The sequence below is a fragment of the Psammomys obesus genome, unplaced genomic scaffold (genome assembly GCF_907164565.1).
Source record: "Psammomys obesus unplaced genomic scaffold, mPsaObe1.curated_primary_1811, whole genome shotgun sequence".
NCBI lineage: Eukaryota > Metazoa > Chordata > Mammalia > Rodentia > Muridae > Psammomys > Psammomys obesus.
Window position 1 is genome coordinate 34858920 of NW_026593286.1, and position 21710 is coordinate 34880629.

The following is a 21710-nucleotide window of genomic DNA, read 5'->3' on the forward strand; positions in this document are numbered from 1 at the left end:
TTCTTTCTTTCTTTCTTTCTTTCTTTCTTTCTTTCTTTCTTTCTTTCTTTCTTTCTTTCTTTCTCTTAAAATGAGGTCTTGCTATGTAGCTCAGGCCAGCAGCCTAAAACTCACTATGTAGCCCAAGATAGCCTTGAACTCACCATCCTTCTGATGTGGTCTCCTGAGTCCTGGGATTACAGGCATGACCCACCATGATTCTTCAGCCTTTACTTTTTAAGTTGAGATTGAGATCATATGTGATTCAGTGAATTTTAGTGTTTTCTCAAGGTTATACAACCATCACCACCATATAACTCTAGAACATTCTTATCATTCCTAGAATGAACCTCATCTCATTCTCTTCATTCTCCCTCCCCAGATCCTGGTTAACCATGAATCGAGTTTCTATCTTTATGAACTGTTCAAGCCTTTCCCTCAGACTCATTCTTTAGGCCTTTGGGGAACATTTATTTATTCAGATAACTTACATCATAGCCACTAAACTAAACTTCAAATGGGTCAGCTATCTCAACAACAGATTTTTCCAGTGTGGTAAACAGTGGGTTAATTTCTTTGTCACCAGACTGTGAACAAAGCCTTTGTACTTGCAAACCAAATTCAATAAATAAAAAGGTTTACGTATTATTTTTTAACTGAATGAAAATGCCGTAAAAAAAACAAAGACAAAGGAAGAGCAGAAGAAAAATATTTGTAGCATATATTACCGGTAAATACACAACCCCCAGAAGTCAAACAAGCTTTTGAAAATCAAGGAATAAAAGCCCACACACAGATACACAGATTTAGAACAATGGGCAAAAGCCCTGAAAAATCCTTCTTTAGGATAAGATAAACACATGTCCCTTGATACAGCAGATGATGCTTCTTCATAATATGATAAATGCAAATGCAGTCCCCACTGGGAGGCTGGCTCTCAGTCATCTGATGGCAGGTATTCAAAACCCCGAGTCTGTGGAGAGGAGGCACACTCGCGCAGTGCTTGACAGCATGCAACTAACCCAGCGCCCGCAGGGAGAGAGCCGGCAAAACCCCACAGAAACATACATCCGTTTGCCTAGCAAATACAGACAGTACACGTACATATGGGTTTCTTCACGCAGCGTTCCTGGTAATTGTAAGGTGTTACCTAGAGCCTAGTCCATAGCCTCTGAGTCTGCCAAGCCACTTCATTCAGGCCGGAGCAACAACAGGGCTGTGTCATGTTAAGGTGATCCTCAAGAAGAGATGACTCAACTCCAGTTCCGGGATACAGTCACCAAAGACACTGTCAGAACACAGGAAGCACATGCTAGAACGAATGAGAGTGGCTACTATGGAAAGTCTATGAGGATGTAATAAGGGAATGGGAAGGGAAGTGTGTGTGTGTGTGTGTGTGTGTGTGTGTGTGTGTGTGTGTGTGTGCAAACCACAGGTCAACCGCGGGTGTCATTCCTCAAGAGCCATCTACTTTGCTTTTTTTTTTTTTTTTTTTTTTTTTTTGAGGCAGGGTCTCTCACTGGGATCTGGAGCTTGCTAATTAGGCTTGGTTGCTGGCCAGCCCCAGGGTTCTTCCTTCCTATCTCTGTGTCACTCGTGCCGGGATTACAAGGTGTGCCACAGTGCCCAGATTTTTAACACAAGTCCTGGGAACCAATTTAGGTCCTCATGCTTGCATGGCAACCACTATGCCAACTGAGATGTCTCCCAAGCATGAGGCTTTTAAAAAAATATGATTTTGATTTGTGAAGTATAAATATTTTAATACAAATAAAACACATTAAATTGAATCTAGTTAAAAATTTAAAACAGAATCAAATGTACCAGCTGTACATCAAGGCACTAGTACAAGGGCACAGTAGTCAGATGGCCTTTGCGTAAAGTGCTCACTGCATGAGGGAAGTCATGTGGGAGAGTCTTGTTTGAAAATGGCATATTAAATTGTATATTCACACAGCCTATAGGATGCCTTGGCAGTTGCAATCTTAAGTACTCAAATGTCTTTCTTATTGAAGTAAACTGCATAAAGCAGAAAAAAAATCCCCATTATTACATCTTTTTTTTTTTTTTTAAAGAATTAGTAGTTAGGTCCCATTGACTGCCTTTGCATTGTTAAGCAACCATCAACAAGAGCACCTCTCCGCTTTGAAGCTGTGCCCACGGCCCATAATACAGTATCACATCCCCCAGCAGAAGAGCAAGGAAACCTGCGTGTGTGCGGGAGGTGCCAGAGGAAGTCCCCATCTGCTCCGGAGTATCCCTGCCAAAATGTTTAGTGTGACACTAACAAGGAAACCAACATTTAGGACCTCCTACACCACTTGGCTTGGCTTCCGGAGGTACTAACGGCAGGAGAGGTTTGAAATAAAGTGTAGAAGAGGTGTGAAAGAGGTGATGTCGGCGTCTTCGGATTCCAGACTTAAACAGGAAAACAACTGTAAAATCCATTTGGAAGGCAGTTGAAGAAAGTGCTGTCTGCACTGTGTATTACACAAAATTATACCAAATTCATTTTCTTCCGGAAGAGAAGGCGATGCATTTGTGTGTGAGAATATTTGCAGTTAAAAAAAAACAAAAACGAACATATATACAAGTGAAATGCCTCAATATCTAAGCTATTTTTAAACATTCAAATAACTAAATAGACACATAACATTTGCACATACACTTTTAGAAAGGGAAACGTGGAATAAAATGTTGGAGGGAAACAAGGCAAAATAAAGTGAGGCAAAATGAAAATGTTATATGAAAGAAAGGATTACAGGAAACCGATGTGATATTTTTAAGAAATACTGGCATCATCAGCTTCTAATTCATGCTTTTTCTCATCTTACTCATCCACATTTCAAGTTAGGTCATCACACTACACAAATCTTTCCCTGACTGCTCTGTCTCATTTGGTTTCTGTGAGGTAATTTCCATATGTCTCCAGAGTTATATTTTATGGAATTTGACTGTATTGTTCAGCTAGAAGCAGAATGTAGTTGGAAGGTTTTAGGTTCTTGAGACAATATGGCTTTTCCAAAAGCATTTCTGATAGACCCCTCTTTCTGCAGAGATGGCAGTTGCTACAGTTTCAGATAGGGAGTCATCCCCGTAACAGCCATTTTTATGCTGTAGAGCAGAGAGGCGCGCTGGAGTAGAAAGGAAATCACTATTGGGTGCTCTCAAGGGGCTGGCGGGATGTGGTGCCCAAAATAACCTGAAGCGAAGCCTTGCTTGATGCTGTGTTAAAATCTCTTTCAGGAGGCGAAATTGACTGTGTGGATAAGGACGGCAACACCCCCCTGCATGTGGCTGCAAGATACGGTCACGAGCTCCTGATCAACACCCTAATAACTAGCGGAGCCGACACAGCCAAGTAGGTCACGGGGAAAAGGCAAAGGTCTAAGTGCCACGTGTGGGGACGCTGCCAAGGGAGGCTGTTGTGCAGTGAAAGGCTCCCATTTGTCCGGAGTAAGGTGGATCTGTGCCATTATGCTAAGTGCAGATTACATCTGGCAGAGCCAAGGAGGAACCATTTGGTTTCATCTGCATCAGAATGAGGTCTGTTTTGCTGGGTTTAGCTGAGAAAGCCATGACTTTATTTTCAGCTTTGCTTTCTAGTGTCTCTTTGTTTGTTTCAGCATCCACTGATAAACAGGAAACATAACCAGGCAAATTCAAATTTACTCAGAGTTTTTGCCCAGTTTTAAAAATAGAATTGTAGGGTACAATTGAGTCTATCTACCACATGAATTATTTTGCACTTATTTCCTCAAGAATATCAAAAGCATTTCTCTGCGTGTGGGGCTGAGTTCATAGAAGGTTTCCTGAGCCGTTACTGCCTGGCATCTTCAAGGGACTCACACGTTTATTGACCTCAAGTCCACTTAGAACAAAGAACCGTTAAAGACAGCCAGTCAGAGTTCTGAAAAGACAGACCTTCCATGGCGAAATGCTTGCTGTCTATGTCGTCAGAGTCAACAGGAAAGTGAAAACTCAAAGGCGGTGGTGGAAGTTGTTGAAAAGGCTTCAGGAGGATGAGTCTTGGGCAGGCCTGGGGGTGTGGTATGGGTGGGGAGGTGTGTGTTTAGTAGGTGTGTGTTTTAGTAGGGGGAGTATGGATGTAGGCAGAGAGTATGAGGGGCCCCGGAGGAGGGTCTGAGCAGAGCAGAGCAGAGCAGAGGATGCCAGCAGCTTAGAGGAGGAGGAGAGCAGCAGAGATGTAGAGCCATACCTTTGCAGGGAAGTGACTCCAGACTCCACTGACCACAGAGACTCCATTGACTGAGATACCAGGGAGCTGCTGTCTGCCCAGTGGCAGTGTGTGGTGCTTGGAAACCCAGGTTTGCTGGGCTAGTCTGGGCTCCATTGCTACCTACTTCACTTTCGAACTGTGTGATTTTGAGCCTGCTGTGCAATTCCTCTGTGCCTTGAAAAATAGAAATGATAATGGTATCCATCTTTAAGTTTGTTAGGAAGATTAAATGACTTAATTACCAGGAAAGCTCTCTGGTAAGAGCTGAATGAGTACAAGCTATTTAAACACACCAGTAAAGCTTATTAAAATGATAGTCTCTATAAAAGGCTCTCTCAACAGTACACAATACTCAGTAAGCTATCAATAAATGTTAATTATTATTACCTAATAATATGTAATAGAGACAAACTCAAGAGTACCTTAAATGCTTAAATGCGGAAGTTAGCCTTGATCACAGAGGCTGTGGGTAGCCATAACTGAATTTATAGGAGGGAAAGCATACATTAAGAATTCCGTATTTGTCAAATGGGTATATTATAATTGAAAATCTTGGTGAAGAATAAACCAAAATTAAGATGGTTCATGGTAGCTACGATGGGGCCACATTCTCTGTCAAATTTACCAAGGGTCAGGTGTTTTGAAGCGCATTTTAAGGAACAAATAGCTTTGTAGTCACCGTGGTTTACCTTCATTAATTGTTGAGTTGAGCTAGATTCCACCGACCTCCTGGTGCCAGCCTGATGATGGTGGAGGTCACAGAGGAGCAAATGGTTGCCGCCTTATGCTTGCTACCATGGCGCTCTGCAGCTGCCTCTTAAAACAGTTGCGGAAACTCGCTCTCTGGATCTCCCAGAAGACCTGGCATTCCAGCAGAAGAATACATGGACAAACATCTGGATGCATTTGGGAACTGAAAGAGAGACAGAAACAAGAAAGACCTTTCTTGAGGAATGGTTCTCCTCTACAAGGACACAAACACATGAACCTGTTGAAGCACGCCCTGGAGCCAGGTGGCCAGACACGTGTGGTGGGGTTGGGAGAAATGAGGCAGGAAGGGCGGAAGGAGAATATAGGAGGATCTCATGTCCTGCCAGGGAACTGGCTTCTATCTGGAGGCATTCGGAAGCTGTTAAGGAATTATAGATGGGTGTAGGATGGGTTGTATCTCACAGTCCCATTTGTGTGTAAAAAAGATCCTCTGATAGCCATCCAGATGACTGGAGGCTGTCCAGAGGACAAACACTTGGCAGCCTCTTCCAAGTGTCATGGGAAGAAAAGATGAGGTCATAGGCTAAGGATGAGGCTGAGAACCTGCGGAGGAGGGGAATGATGGTGACCAGTGCTGGCTGTGCACACCTCTTTGCGTAAGAAAAGGAATCCGCTTTTAGCCAAGCCTTCCACCTCACAGATTATGTTCATGGTTCTTTCTGCATCCATCACAGCAGAATTCGTTCCCATGGTTACTCACATGACAGACTGCGATACTTCATTGTTGCTGATTTTTAAGTGCCTGTTAGTTGTCACCCGCTGTGCCAGGGTCTGGGATCATATAGGCGCCTATTTGGGGCCAGATTGAATGAACGATGATGATCTTACATGCCACCAGAGCAAGTAACACTGCCACTGGGCTACAAGAACTCATATCAGGAATATGGAATCCTGTCTTGTAAGGCCAGGACTGGCCTCTGGGAAGAAACATGGGCTGTGTGTGTGTGTGTGGGGGGGGGGGGGTCAACCAAGACTGAGATGAACATCTGCTAATTAGATCATGGTGGTGAGAGAGTTTCAGGAGCTCACTGTAGACTCATTTTTGTTGTTGTTAGTTGAATAATCAGCATTACTCCAGCTTCTAACTTCTTGGACTTTGGACATTACCATATCAGTGAAGGTTTTAGGGACTGTAAAACACATGCACATAGACATTAACATTCATGGAAAGTGCTCAGCGGTGTGGAAGCAAACACCTCGAAGTGCATACCTAGCCTAGGCACCACTCTAAAGGCTAACAACCATTACGACACTCCCATAGGGTAAGTGCTTTGTGGTGAGCCCCAGCAGACAAGGTCACAGAGATAGTGAGGGGCCGGACGGAGACCCTGCCCTTGGCCATTTGGGTCTGGAGCTCCAGCATACCAGCATTGCCAGGGTGATAACTCATATGGCAGTGACTCAGGTAGTGCAATGTGAGGCCACCATCTCTGTGGAACTGGGGTGGCTGAGCTGCTGACTCAGGGTTCCGTGTGTATTGCAAGAGGGAACGCCTTGCAGTGGTCTAAGCAATGTGGAAGGGCAATGAGCTCAGTACCCAGAACAATGGCCTTATTCTAACTACTATGCCATCTTTTGTTTGCACAAAGCTCTCAGTGTCCTCATCTCTCCCCAGGCTGAGATACGGTTTAGGTGTAGTAGAGCCAACTTATGCTTTTCCCAGTGCTCTATGACAACCTATAACCAAAGTATGCTACACAAATGCAAGGTAAGCTGAAGTGCAAATGCCAACTCTGAGGTTTGGCATATACAGGATAAAAATAAAATTATCCTTCAGATGAACCCAAATATGCTTTAAATCTATTGTTATAATATTATTAACAAGAAAAGATTCTCCTAGAAGACTTCTTAGAACCCAAAAGTATTTGCAGTGGCGCACAAGCATGCATTAACAAGTTTAAGAAACATTACAAAAGGCAGCAGGAAAGATGGAGAATCAGAGAAACCTGAATGTGCAAAGTTCAGGGGTCAGGGTAGAGCTCGGCTCTCAGGAGGGATGCAAAGACGTTCACTGAGAATCTGGAATCCCTGTGGACTGGACAGTGGCCACCCAGGAGAAACCTTGGTAGCCATGTTAAAGTGCCCAGACTGCTCTAGCCGCTGAAGATTTATGTAGGCTGCAGAAGGCAGGAGCCAGTCTCCTGTCATCAGCTATTCCCAAGTGCCTGCAGCAGTAGCTACAGTGACGTAGATACCATTCCTTAGAAGTTTCGTTTAAAAAAAGATTGAGAACAATTCAGGTGAAATAATCATAAAATCGTTCCATTCTAAGTTAGGAAATGTGTCTTGCTTACTCAGTGGGCAAGTTAAACCAACGTCGCTCACCCAGGGAGCTGTGAACAAGGACTTAGAGAGAAGGAAGTAGAGAACGCTAGGCGGTCAAGGTTCACCTTCCCCATCGTCGGCATCCTGAGCACAGCCGATGACCTCCAGCCTCCAGGGAAGCTAATGCCAGTCACGCGGGTAACTGTGTGCCAGCTCCTCCATTTCAAGCTTTGTGTGCATTAGCCCAGGGAGTGCTTCTAATTACTCTGTGATGCAGACACTGTAAAGATCTTTAAGTTCTTAGTAATGGAACCATTATCCACTTGCCCAGCTCCAAGTACTTAGCAAGTAGTGAAATCGACACTCAGAGTTCCCGACTACATCACTCTAAATGGTATTCTTTACCACAGAGAGTAAAGGGACAGTCCTACAAAATCCTGAGTATAGGAAGGAGCAGATGTGTCCCCTGATACCAAGAGGAAAATTGAAAAGACCCCAATATTTTTCTGGTCCAACAGCCCTTTCATCTCTGGTAGCATGGCACAAGAACATCTTTCAGACCTCATTTATTTTAGAATAGCTTAGTAGGGGATGCCAGCTAACTATTAAAGTAGAAATGCCTAAATACAAATGGCTTCCATTAATTTTATGACTTGCCAAATAAATGCAACAATTTAGCTGGAATTGGTCTCCTCTTTTCTGTAACTGATACATTATTAACTTCAGGGTTATTTGACATTTTTATTCTCAATGCTCCTTGATGTATACCTGAAGCAAGAGTGAGGCCTATAACTATGGCAGCCAAGGCTGGATTTTCCTACTAAAAGTTTCAAAATCTTTCCTTTATGAGCCTTTATTACAATAAAGGATAGTTCTATTTCAAATGTTTACATTCTTTCTACATGATTCAGAGATCTGAATCATGCCCTTTTCCTTGACATATAATTTGACTGTTTGAACCAGTGTCATATTCAAGTTGAAATGCCAATAATAGTGGTACCTATACTGATATCTTCAAACCCTGCACAGAAATGACTCTTTACTAAGTACAGAATAAAACAAAATGTAATAAACAGAATTTTTGCTAGGTACTTTAAACTAGAGTAGTTTTATCTCTTTTCTTTCTAAGTAGCGGTGAAAAAGAAAATAGTTAATGTAGACTGATAAATTACTGAAAGTGGAAAGATTGATAAGAGTATTGGTAATGAGGTTTATAGAATATATTATGCAACTGTTAAACTATTGCTTTCTGTTTATCTAGTTTCTTAGAGATGCTGGTAATATTTCTCTAATTCATTCTAATTCATGCTTGCTCTGTTGTATATAAAATATATTTGTCATAAAATATATTCTTTACATGTACATATAGGTGTATATGCCTATGCACATATAGAATTATAAAATATGTGCCATGTATATACACATATGTATAAATATTATCTTTATAATATATTGATAATATATTTATGTGTATATACATGTATATATATTATTTGTCTTTATAAAATTTATTGTGTATCTACACATATATATATAAATATATATGAATGTATATAGTTTAAAAATTATATTCATTCAGGAAATTGTGAGAAATGCAGTCTTGATTCAGACGCATCTCTTTAGAAATAAAAATATCATAGAAGTTATTCTGTACTTTTTATATATTCTATGCCCTCTTTACATTCCCTTCTAAAAGTCTAAAAATATTTAATCATGTATTTTTGCCCTAACCCTCCTCAAACAAATCAAATTTTTGCATGCTAATCCCATTAGTAAGTTTCATTAGTTAGGGTTATATCATAACATACTCTTAAAAAATAGTATGTTTCTATTAAAGCAAATGGAAATGATATAAATAGTAGCATAAACAGGAAACCTCCTCCCCTCCTCTGACTCCTACCTTCCATGAACATCAAGATATTCATTTATGCAACTGTTTTTTAGGACCTTGTAATGGGGGTGGATAAGTGATGAGAGAGGTGATTACAAGCAGCTCTCCTCCCCATGATGTTGCCCAGAAGACTGGGAAATTGCATCTCTTGTTGGATGCCAGCTATTGTCTACACTGGGCCAGAGATCTCCATACATAGAAAGGAAAACTAACAGAAAATTGAAAACAAAACAAAAAAAAAAACCCACCAACCAACAGAAACCAGAAAGTGAGGCTCATTGCTGACACTTTCATTCTGCAAAACACCAAAGACTGAACTATTTGTGGCTATGCATTTACTTTCATACATTCACACACTTAATAAGTGATAACTCTTGGGATGGAAAAACACAGTATTTATAACCCAAGTCTAACAAATTCAAATGATGGGTGTCTCTTTATGAGGCATGAAATCTGAAAACGGATCACCTTGTATCTGAGAATCAGCTTGGGTGGTTAATGCTGCAGGGCTAGCGTGAAGGACTGAAAAACTGTAAGTGTATTACTTGATTTACATGAGATGTTGCATGAAATGTTATGGGTACACAGCAGCCGCAGATGACGCTGGTGCCTACGAAGTAAGTTCAGCTCACGGCTTTAGGTCTTGGGCAGAGAAAGGTGTGTGGGGGGGGAGTGGCTCAGAGGAGCACTGCTTGGCTTCTCACCCTTCCCGGAGGGTCCTAAGGATGGGCTCTCAAGTCAGGCTTGAAGCCTTTTCTAGATTGTTTTTGGAATACTTTTTAGGGCAAAGCATGCTAGGTTTATGAAATCTGCGCTTAGTGTTTCCTGCTCCTGTGTCTAGGGGCTGATAGAGTGATGTGGGTTAGTGCACACCAGCATAGTCCATTAGGAAGATAAGCTTTTGCCAAACAAAAGGCAAATAGCTACTTTTATCTAATTTTATTTCTAATAATACAGCAGCTATTAGCAAAACATGGGCGCATATTAGGCCAACAGTAAATACTTATTGAATTAAGGAACAAAATAGGTTGCTTTCCCCACTTGGGGGTTCTCTCGCTCAGCACTATTAGCTCTGGCACTAAGCATGGCATCTTAGATTCACAAAATGTTGAGCACATAAGTGAGTAAGAGAATGAATGGATGAATAAACAAGATGTTTAACAACTAAGCCAAAAGAAACAATAGGGTAATACATGTTTAAGTCTTCACATGAAGGAGATTCTTTTATTAAATCTGTGTGTATATCCACATGCACGCAGTATATATGTACACAGATACATATACACACTTCCCTGTGGTTATGGGCTTTCAATTGCTTTAGAACCAGGTCATCTTATTTTAAGGCAGAAAATGGCTGTGTAATTCCTTACTGGATGGAAAAATGACAAAATTCCTTCAGGGATCCTTGTAGGTGTCCCCAGCAGAGGACTGGCAGCGGGGTGATTGCGCTGTGCATTTTAGGATCTCTGACTGTGAGTGGTTGTTGTTCTCCTCAGGTGTGGAATCCATAGCATGTTTCCCCTCCATTTAGCTGCCCTAAATGCCCACTCTGACTGCTGCAGGAAGTTGTTACTATCCGGTAAGTGAATCCACGCCAGCAATCAGGCCTCATGTGTCCTGTCTGTGAGCCAGATGGCTTTAGGTGTGTGGGCTCAGTGGCTGGCTGCGCTTGGCCATTGCCTTACCTTGGCAGAGTGAGGTGGTTCCATAGCCTGCCTGCAAGAGACAGCTCCTGGCAGTCCCTGAAGTCAACGCTGTCTGGATGCCAGCATTTCTGTGTCAAATGACAGTCCTTTTTCAGTGGTCCAGAGTTGGGTGGGAGGAGCGGCCAGAGCTTACAGAGGGGAATCTTAAGTCATAGAAGGAAAAAAAAATCTTTGAGGTTTAACTTGATGACTTAATATTTAGTATTTTTCAACAAAAGAAAATGACCCAATCTTCAACATTTCAGTGGTAGAAAACATCAGGCATATTATTATCCAACTCCATGGGCATCTAAACATCATCAAGGCAGACCCACTTCCAAGAAGGTTTAATTTTTCTATTTTTAATGTGGGGCTGCCTGGAACCAGAGATCCTCTCTGCTTTCCACCTTGCCGGTCTTTCTTATCTCTGCTTCTGCCCAACTTTTTATCTTAAGAAGTTCCTGGGCTTTCCAAAGTGGCAGAAGCCTGCAGGGCGAAGACTGTTTATGAATTAAATCATTAGCTACCTGAGAGGCGTATTTCTTCCTCTAAGTACTTTACCTATGGTGGATTCTGTTTTCACTGCTTTTGGCATGCTTAAAAAAAAAAAATAATCCCTGCTTGAAAGCATGTTTTCCACGCCGTCGACCCTCGGGAAGGTTGGGATACCCTTAAAGGAATTTCTATCCCTGCCTGTTAGGATTACTCCTCTGCCTTCCATGTTTCTCGTGTGTTCTGTCTGCCTGTCCATTGCCCTACTTATCTCAAATTGATTTCATAAATTTCTATCCTGGGATTGAAAAACGGGGCTGCAGTTCACCGAGGGCTGAATGCAAAAAAAATAAATCCTTCTTGACTTCGTGGTGCTTCCTATAAAATTGCCAAGCTTGAGCAGTTACCATTTGTTTCCATGACAACCTCTTTCTGACTACAATTGCTTGCCTTCTGGTTTTCCTACTAACTGATTTTTCTGTCTCTGCAATGTTTCTTGTGGTTTAACTAGGACAAAAGTATAGCATAGTGTCCTTGTTTAGTAATGAGCACGTGCTGTCTGCAGGCTTTGAAATAGACACCCCAGATACGTTTGGAAGAACGTGCCTTCACGCTGCTGCTGCAGGAGGGTGAGTACTTCTGTGTGCTGGTTATTTCGTGACATGACGACTTCATACATCTTAATTGACATAAACTGCCTGTGAACCAAAGGCAATTTCCTCAGTAAATGGGGTCACAATCACTTCTACCAAATATCAAGTGTCACTAGCTTCATTTCCACATCACTCAGATTTCGTTTTTTCCACAGGAAAGCAGTCCATCCTTCATGGTGCATGGGGCTTGAGTTGTTATCTTTTCCCAGCTCCCACTGGCTGGGAGATGTCAGGCTACACAACATGACGCCTACTCGGCATCTTTCCTATGGAAAGAAATTAATTTGAACATTGTTCTCAAGTTTTCCCTTCTTTGTCACCATTTGCTGGGTGGTGACGAAGAGGATAAAAGATTGAATCAATTTATACTCATTTATAGACACTTTGTGGTAAATAAATAATTAGTTTTGAAATTTTTAGAATGATTAAGCATGAACAAAGGCCAAGGAAATCCTAAAGATAGGCAAGAGTGATTTAATCCTTGCATATTCCCTTGTAGCAAAGGATGTTTTTCCATCAGCTTTTTTTCTTTTTCGCATATCAATGGTTAGATGAAAGTTCTGATCAATATAGTGTTGGTGTATGACCACATATTGACAGAACATAGTGCCTCTTGTGTGACCTGGTAGTGGGAAGGTGCTGGTTCTTAATCAGTTTTCTAGCACTTAAGGAAGTCTCCATTTATCTTGTGTGCTACCAAGGACATTACCTATTTATCAGAGGTGAAGGAACCATGAGACTGTAAAGCCCCTTCTTTACATGGGTCCCTTTTGGAATCATAAACTAAGCCTTGCACAGAATTACTGCACCTTCAGGGAACACAGATTACTGTATTTTTTTTTCGTTTTTTTTTTTTTTTATTTCAATGTATTTGCTTCGTATTCCAGCTATGCCCCCTTCCTCCTCCCCTTCCAATCCCACCCTCCAAATTACTGTATTTTTTTTTAAAGAGACCCCCTCCCCCAAACCCCAGTCCCCAAACCAAATGAGATTCACGAACCACACAGGTTGAATCCACCTATGCTTTTGGTCCTTTTCCATCCATCACCCAGTAAGAGACAGGTGCTGTATATTAGTTGTACCAACGTGCCTTTTAAAATTCATGCGTTCCGTGACTCTTACATCTAGCTCTCAGAGAAAAGTGGCTATGAAGGGTACATGTAGAATGAGAGAGGCCTGCTCAGGCTTATCATTAATAACATCATTTTTCTTACTTACGCTATAATAAAACAAAACATTCCGAACCACTTCTTAGCATTTCGGGTTCAGAATGATGATGGATAGCTACGCCCACATTTTAAATAATACCAGAGCTCCCCAGAAAGTGGCAGCGCAACACACTGGGCTTATGCTTGAAACGATGATTAAAATGAATATTAGCTGCATGCCCTTCAACAGGAAAATTCACTCCAGTGGGTCCTGTTCTCTCTGCTGGGGGTGATTTATTGCTTTTGTGAATGACAAAGCTGGCTGGAATGATCGCTGTGCTCCATTACATCATTCTCAGTGTTGGTCCAGCATATTTATTTACCTGCAGGGAATGCAGCTGTCTTTTTTATTTTATTTTATTTTTTGATTGGGGAATATGGAGTTGAGAATGGTTATTGTGGGGATTTATTGTGCTGTGGTGAAAGGTTGTGCTCAGCCACTTTGCCTCATTGTTTAAAGGCGGCATGAAGTTATTAGAGGCTGAAAGTAGTTTCATAAACTCCTGTTCGTTTTGAAAAAGAATTTTAGGATAAATGATGAGGCTATCACCAGAGGACTTAATCATATAATAATCATTACATTCCTTAGTCATTGGGTTGAAAATGTTCCATGAAGCCCCTTCATTTGTTGACTTATTAGTTTGGAGAAAGGAATTTAGATCCTTACAGTGTGACATGCCTGGGCTATATCCAGGTTATTTCTTGTTAGCGAAATTTTAGACCTGAGGCTATCGTTTCATCTGATCCTGTACTCTTCCAAAAACACTTCTTTCTGGAGGTACCTTAGTAATTAACCCTGACCACGCTAATTATGTTTTCCCTGTCTTTCTAGCAATGTAGAATGTATAAAACTCCTGCAGAGCAGTGGAGCAGATTTTCACAAAAAGGACAAATGTGGGAGGTATGTAGTTGGGCTAACCTGCCCTGAGGGCCCAGATAAGAGTGGGGAATAGTCCATTGAGAAGTCCTGTCGTTGACATGGTCTTCTTGTCACAATGGGACAGCTGGGGTGACTCCACCCCCAGAAGGGATGGGAAACACAGAAAAAGCTTGTAGGGAAACACAGAAAAAGCTGATGGGAGTCATGAGTTAAGGGCCCTCTAGGTTCTGCTTTTGAAAATATGACCTGCCTGAATATACTTTAGAAAAAATAGTGGAATAGACCAGCTTAGCACATCAAACTCAATATATGGGCTGGAGAATTGGCTCAGCTATTAAGGGCATGTGCTGCTTTTGCAGAGGAGTAGAGTTCAGATCATAGCACCCAAGCCTGGTAGCTCATAACTGCCTATAGGTCCAGCTCCAGAGATCCAATGCTCCCTTCTGGAACTCCCCCTCTCTCCCACCAGGCACATACACACAGACAGACACACAAATAAAAATGTTTAAATATGGTCAAAATATCTACAGCATTTGTTTTCTGTATTGGGCATTTCATCTTGAGATAAATTTTAAAACCTTTGAAATATTAACTGAACATAAACCACCACTGGGCCATAGGACTTTTTCCCCCTTCATAACCCCTTGTATAGCTAAACTAGTCATGACGCTTGCTGGTTCATGGGTACCTAGACACACACACACACACACACACTCTGTTATATATCAAGGAACAACATATCACTCAGTACTTAGCTACGTTCACCATAGTGGTCCCATATATCTTAAATGTGTGTTAGGCTCTATTTCTAGTTTTTAGTCATACAGTGACAAAATCACCTAATACTACATTTTTAAAAAAATACAACATGCTTTTGAGACATGACTATATGTATGCAACACATAAACACATGAGTCTACACAGGTGTGACTCTACCCATCCTTTTCCCTCTAGCAATTTCCAAAGCGTCCTTGAACTCACAGTCCATCTGCTTCAGCCTTCCCAGTGTCAGGATTACAGGCATGTGTCCCCACATCTAGCTTTCTCCTTATCCTTAAGCCCTGTCAGAGCGGCTGATACCTAGTCATTTTCCTTCCAAATAATTAAAACAAAGCAATCCAAGATGTAAATTATTATAATTTCATAATCATAATTCTTCCTTTTGGACTGAATTAAAAATCAGTTAGTAAAAGAGCCCTACGTTGTCTACAAAGCAAAAAAAATGCTTGAAAACTAATAAATAATTCCTGAGCTAAAGTTACTTTATTTTTAGCATTCTGTTTGGTTATTATTCCTGGGATATTGGCTAGTCATACCAGAAGAAAAAAAACTGCCAAATAATTGGAAACTAAAAATAAGTAATATAAATTACTTCATAGTTCTCAGACAAAGAAGCTTGCTTCTGGAATAGAAAGGGTGAATAGATAGGCAGGAAAAAATATACAAGAGGCGAGATGGCCATGAATTAAGGTGACATGTGAGCACGATCTAGCGACCCTTGCCATCTGGTTTGCAGTCAGTAACGGGTTCATACTGTGCAGAGGTGAGAGAGATGCTCTGTAGAAGAAATTGACACAGCTTGGGAAAGCCCTCAATTCCAAGCCGAGAGACCAAGCTTCTGTCAGTGTGGGGAAGCTGATGATTTTAGAATGGGATTGATTGTCTTAGGTGGGGATTGGTCCTTTGGAAACTCAACCAGAAGCTGGGTGAGGCAATGCATGCTTGCAATCAAAGCACTGGGGAGGCAGAGACAGGTGGTGAGTTCAAGACCAGCCTGGTCTATAACTCGAGTCTAGGACAGCCAAGGCTACACAGAGAAACCCTGTCTTGAAAAAGCAAGCAAGCAGGCAAACAAACATAATGCCCCCCCCCCAAAAAAAAAAAACCCAAACAGACAAAAAGAAAACCAGAAACTAGATAGAAGCTTGATTAGAGTTAAGGATGGTCTATAAAAACAAACCAACAACCAAAGCTAGCATACTCTTAACTAATGCAGAATGATGCATTTCACTGTGACGTTTTCATATGTGCATATAATACAGACTTTGTATTCATGCACTCTGTTGCCTTTTCACGTTGCCCCTGCCACATCCTCTCCTTTTCCCTAGTAGTATCTATGGATGGTCTTAATGAAGATGATATAGATGATTCTTCATGGGGCAAACTTGCCTCGGACAAGCAATGACATGGACTTAACCGGGCAGGCAGTAGGCGTAGAAAGGACAGTGTCCCTGTGGTCGGCCTGTCCAGAAGCCATCCGTGGAGATTGGGTTGTGCACCTCTCAGCTTCCACACACTGAGAGCTGAAGCAACAATACTCGGGCCAGCGTTTCTGTCAGTGATGAGTCCAATTGCTAGACCGAGTAAAATGGTAACAATGCTATTAATAACCACTGTTTGTTTTCCAGGACCCCTTTGCACTATGCAGCCGCGAATTGCCATTTCCACTGTATTAAAGCATTAGTGACCACAGGAGCCAACGTTAATCAAACAGATGACTGGGGACGGACAGCCCTGCACTATGCCGCCGCGTCAGACATGGATAGGAAGTAAAAATAGCCTTGTCTGTGCCTCACCTCGGGGCAGAGCTGTGAGGGGAGGATGGTTATGTTTTCTTCACACTGCCTCCTAGAAACCACAAACGAGGACTCTCATTCAGAGTGGAGGTCACCCCTACCCCAGGCTTCCTGCTCTGTCTCTGGGTTTGATTATTTCATGACATTGCACGATTTCTTCTCTTCTCTGCCCTTGAGTTAAATGCCAAGTAGAGCTGTCAAGCCCAGGCTTTTCGGTTCTTTGGAAAGCTATTGGAATTTACTTGACACACACAATGGTAGCCATCATTGCTGCTTGAATGCTCCATCTGCTAATATATATACACATCCTGTGTAAAGAAATGCCTCCCAAATGCATAATCCCAAGTGCCTTCAAATGCAGCTTTGGGGTGATGAGATTAGACACTGTTCTTCCAACCTGGGCAGCCGCAGAGGAGGAACTTCTTATTCCGAACAGTTACATTACAACTGTTGAATTCTTTGCTGATCCCAGTGGTGCATTGGATTCTGGGTTATAATGGCTTCTTTTCTAGAACAGTGACATCTAAACATTTAATGTTAACATATAAATAAGCTAAGCATATGCTCTTCCACTGGGCTATCCCATCAGCCCTTTCAAATATTCAAGATGGTGAACCAAGTGAGAGATACATTTTATATCATGATTCAGTGCGCATGTTCACATGTATGTCTGTACATGAGAAATTAAAATCTCATAAGCCAGGTTTACATTTATTGTATGTGATACATTATATTTTCTATGTCATTTTGGCAATTTCAAATTAATTGATTTTACTCAGTAATAGGTTGTGATCCAGTGTTTAAAAATTTGCGTAAAGGGCCAGGTATGGTGGCACATACTTAGAATCTTGTCAGGGTGAGCAGGGGGATTAGGAACTCAAGTTCATCCTCTGATACATAGTTTGGGGATAGCCTGGGCTACATAAGATTCTGTCTCAAAAAATAAACAGCAACTCTAAACACACACACACACACACACTCAAACACTCAAACACTCACAGCTGGGGAGGTATACCAGTTGGTAAAATGTTTCCTTGCAGACATGAGGTCTAAGTTTAATATCCAGAACCCACATAAGAGTACCCAGGCATCTGGGCTGGAGACATGGTTTATTAGTTAAGAGTGTTTGCTGCTCTTTCAGAGGACCCAAGTTCAATTGTCTCACAGTCACGTGTAATCCCAGCTCCGAGGGATCTCACCCACATGATCGCATCTCACACACGTGGCATTCACTCACACAGACACACAGATATACATAAATAAAAAAGAAATCTTAAAAGAAATTCCAGGTATGGTGAAAGCTTGGTGACCAGGCAGTCTAGGCTCCTAGACGAGCAACATTGCCTCTGGTCTTAGTCGCACATAGCTAGGGAGAAGTTTTAGGAAGCTGATGTACTCAGTTGGATTCCTTGGGAGGAAACAGATTTTCTAGATAGCCTCAGAGAGAAACAATGCATGTCCCTTTTGGGTTGGGATAAAAATCACTGAAAGATAATTGTGCAAAACCTATCAACAATTTTTAATTAAAAATTAATTGTGGTTTTTTTTTTTTTTATATCTTATGCTGAACAGTAAGATGGTCTTAGGAAATGCCCATGACAATGCTGAAGAACTTGAAAGAGCAAGGGAAGTGAAGGAAAAAGATGCTGCGCTGTAAGTTTCTTTGGAGTGTAAGAATGGAGCACCATATTCTTTCATGCTGCCTTCCTACTGGGGGTTTCATTTGGGACCCTGAGAAAGGGGTGGGATATAGATGTCTTTAACACACCCATCCTACTGTTCTTGTATGTGGAACTCTATACAATTATAAGCTTGCGTTGACTACCATTGTGATTGGCCAGCAGCCTTGGGTCTTAAATATTATTTCTAACTCTGTCTTGTATCATATGCCATCGGGACATGTTAAGCCTCTACTTGGGACCTTAGGTTCTACTTTGATGACCTGGGGATAATTATTATCAGATTCTATAAATAAAGGCCTTCAGACCTTGGTGTGAAATCCCCTCAGACCCCTGACCTACAGATACCCTCCTGCTTCTTGTAAACAGCTACCACTGACCAGGTTTACCAAACCTGACCCAGCCTGACTTCAGACTGACTTCAGACTGGCTTCACTGTTGCCGTGAAAAGGTCTGGAGCCCCTGCCATCACCCAGGGGCATCGACACAGGGACACTCCTTTATATTCTAGTCGTAAACAAATCAGAGCAGAGATCTGTGGCCAGTGGTGAGCTTGGCACTTAGTGCGGTAACTCTGGATAAGGGAACAAACAAGTGAGTCCATTCGTCTGCTTTGTACCCACTCCCCAAGGGATACAGTGCCCCAAGAGTCTACAGACTTGTGTTCCAGGGTGTGTTCATTTCCTTCTCAAGTTGCCAGAGGTCTGAGTTTCTGTGCCCGAATGCTTGTGCTCACTCTAAGGCCTCTACACTGTCCCCTCTGCTCTCCTCCTCATGTCCCTGTGTCTAGGCTGTTACAGATGAGGAAAGCCCTGGTGCAGGTTGTAGCACATAACTGAGTATTTTTGGGGCAGGGACAGACACTGTTGTGAACTGCAGCAGAGTTGAATTGCAGGCTTGCCCCGTGACAGCCCAGAGTCAGTGGTGAGGAAGGGAGCAAGAGAGGAGAGAACGGGCCAGGAACGGCAGCCCTGAGCTCCTTCCTGCAAAGTGAGGCCTTTCCCTCTGCCCACACCAGTGACCTGTAGTTCTTTTGATTTTGCATGTCAAGTAGACAAACTACTAGTTAGCCCTGGAGAGAGGAAAGAGAAGCTGTAGCAGCTGAACACTGGATTTGTTTTTCCTTTGGAGCAATGTGGAGAAGCCCAAGTGCTTCTGCTGCTGTATCCTTGTAGATGTCCTCTAGTTTAGCAATGTTCTGGACTAAATAATTCTCTGGGAGGAATTCTTGATTTTTTTTCAACTTATAAATTTATCATGTCAAATGATTTTCTTTTTGCAATACATTCAACCCATGGAGTTGTATGTCCATAGAATGCTATTCCTGATGAATGAAAGACCTACATTCAGTTTACAATGAGTCATGAACAGGATCCTCTCTACAGACATTTAATTACCCAAATATAAAAGTACTTCCCTTTTAAGGTATGAAAGACCAAAGATAGCATGATAGCAGGACTTTAATTAGAGTTTGATTTATTTTGGAGCATTTTATAGATTGGGTTTACACAACATATCTTTCTCCAGTTTTGTAGAAATAAAGAAGCAGTTTGTCTTTTTAATCCCTTTGGCCTTAACCCAAATGATAGGTAAATGTAACATCAAAGTTTATGAATAAACTATAGAAAGCTTCCATGGGAAAATCTTATTTAATGGGGAGGCTTCTACTTAGACTCTTAAAACCCTGAGAGCTACCCATGGCTGGTGGTTCATCCTAGAAATCCCAGAACTTGGAAGTTAGAGGGAGGAGGATTAGAAGTACAAAGTCATTCTCAGCTATGTAATGAGTTTGAGGCCTGCCTGGGCTACATGAGACCCAGTTTCAAAAGGCCAAATTAACAAGTCTTGATTAGAGTAGAAAACCGAATCAGCGTGGACTTGTTTCATGGTGATGGAAATGGCACTGCAACAAGCTAGTGAGGTTATTGCCTCTGTAAAGCCAAGATCGGTTTCCTGTGCATGCCAGGGTGCTGGTGTTCTAGAGCCCGAGGCTCTTCAGTGAGGGTTGCACCAGACTTCTCCTCCTGCCAGCTGCCTCTCGACATTGCGAACACAAGCTTATCACTGCAGAACGTTTTAAGTCAGCTCTCGTTTGCATTGGGCACATTCGAAGTTATCCTCGGCTGCATGTAGACCATGGGCCACAGCTGGACATGCTTGCAGCCCATGGTGACACTTTTTTCAGAAAAATTACCGCTATGCCAGAAAAGGCTTTTGAAGTTCATAACTTTGTGTAGTCTATATTCCTGATGGGCCGGCCTAAGTTTCTTCTCTCAAGTGTAGTCACTGAATGAGTTCTTCACACTTTTTTAAGCGGTTGGCCATTCTTCTGGTCTTTTTATGATTCTGTCTATTCTCAGGTTCCTTTCTTCTTAATTTGTTTTGAAATTCCAGTTTTTAACAACTTAATCTTCATCTCCAATGGTGATGTCAGAATTAATACCTTCTCTATTGGGTTTTCCCAGCTGCCATGACCTGACCACTCCTTCATTACATTTGAGACTTGTGAACACAGAGGTTGTAATCTTACTATTGAAGGTATATTCTCTACCTTAGGATAAGAAGAGGAAAAGACACCCAACCACCCACTTGTTCTAGAGCTTCCCCTGACTCCCAAAAGCGTTATTTTAATGTGAAATAAAGACAGATAAAGAAAGCATGTGCCCTTCCCCCACCAGCACATATAGCCTTGTGGTAATAGGCTCTTTTACATTCTCAGGGTGCTTCATGGAATGTCCATAATAGAGAGCTTTGCTCTAATTATCCTTCTGGCACAGAGGTGTTTCTGAGACTGCATCTTTATGCTTACAGATGTCTAGAGTTTCTGCTTCAAAATGATGCAAACCCATCCATCCGGGACAAGGAAGGCTACAGTAGTGTCCACTATGCTGCCGCCTATGGCCACAGACAGTGTCTAGAACTGGTGAGTTGTTTCGTCTCCATTTTTTTTTTCTTTCTAACACAATATTGACTCCGAACTCTCAACAGCCACCCTCACTGCCTAGTTTAGTCATCACCAGGAATTCTGGGAAGATGTTTTCTGCTAGGTGAAAAGTTTGTCCTCATCTGACTGGCAGTGGGCTCATCCTCAGTAACTGTGGTGCGAACGTTGGATCCGTGTGTAGACACAGCTTTTGTTTGAAAGATAGTTAGGATGCGTCGAAAAAGCCGAGTAGCTCTTTCTGAGGAGAACTTAGTAAAGCAATGCTCACTAACAGTGCTGTATCTTAGTACTCACTGACTTATTCAGTCATTAGGCACAGGGCTTCATTTGGGTCCAACCCACGTATGGGGTGGAAAGAAAGAAATGGGCAAAGACCAAGAACAGAATTTTAACTGAAAAGGAAAGAAAGAAAGAAAGAAAGAAAGAAAGAAAGAAAGAAAGAAAGAA

General features: G+C 41.9%; 1 protein-coding gene across 2 annotated transcripts in view; it reads left to right on the forward strand.

The window, feature by feature from the left end:
- The window catches only part of Ankrd44 (ankyrin repeat domain 44), a 267140-nt gene that overhangs the window by 172596 nt on the left and 72834 nt on the right, over positions 1-21710 (forward strand). For both annotated transcript variants that reach the window (XM_055616616.1, XM_055616615.1), the window contains exons 10-16: positions 3226-3340; positions 10643-10725; positions 11889-11952; positions 14017-14085; positions 16473-16613; positions 18213-18293; positions 21131-21242. In XM_055616616.1, coding sequence (XP_055472591.1) covers positions 3226-3340; positions 10643-10725; positions 11889-11952; positions 14017-14085; positions 16473-16613; positions 18213-18293; positions 21131-21242 — 665 coding nt within the window. The remainder of the gene's footprint in view (positions 1-3225; positions 3341-10642; positions 10726-11888; positions 11953-14016; positions 14086-16472; positions 16614-18212; positions 18294-21130; positions 21243-21710) is intronic.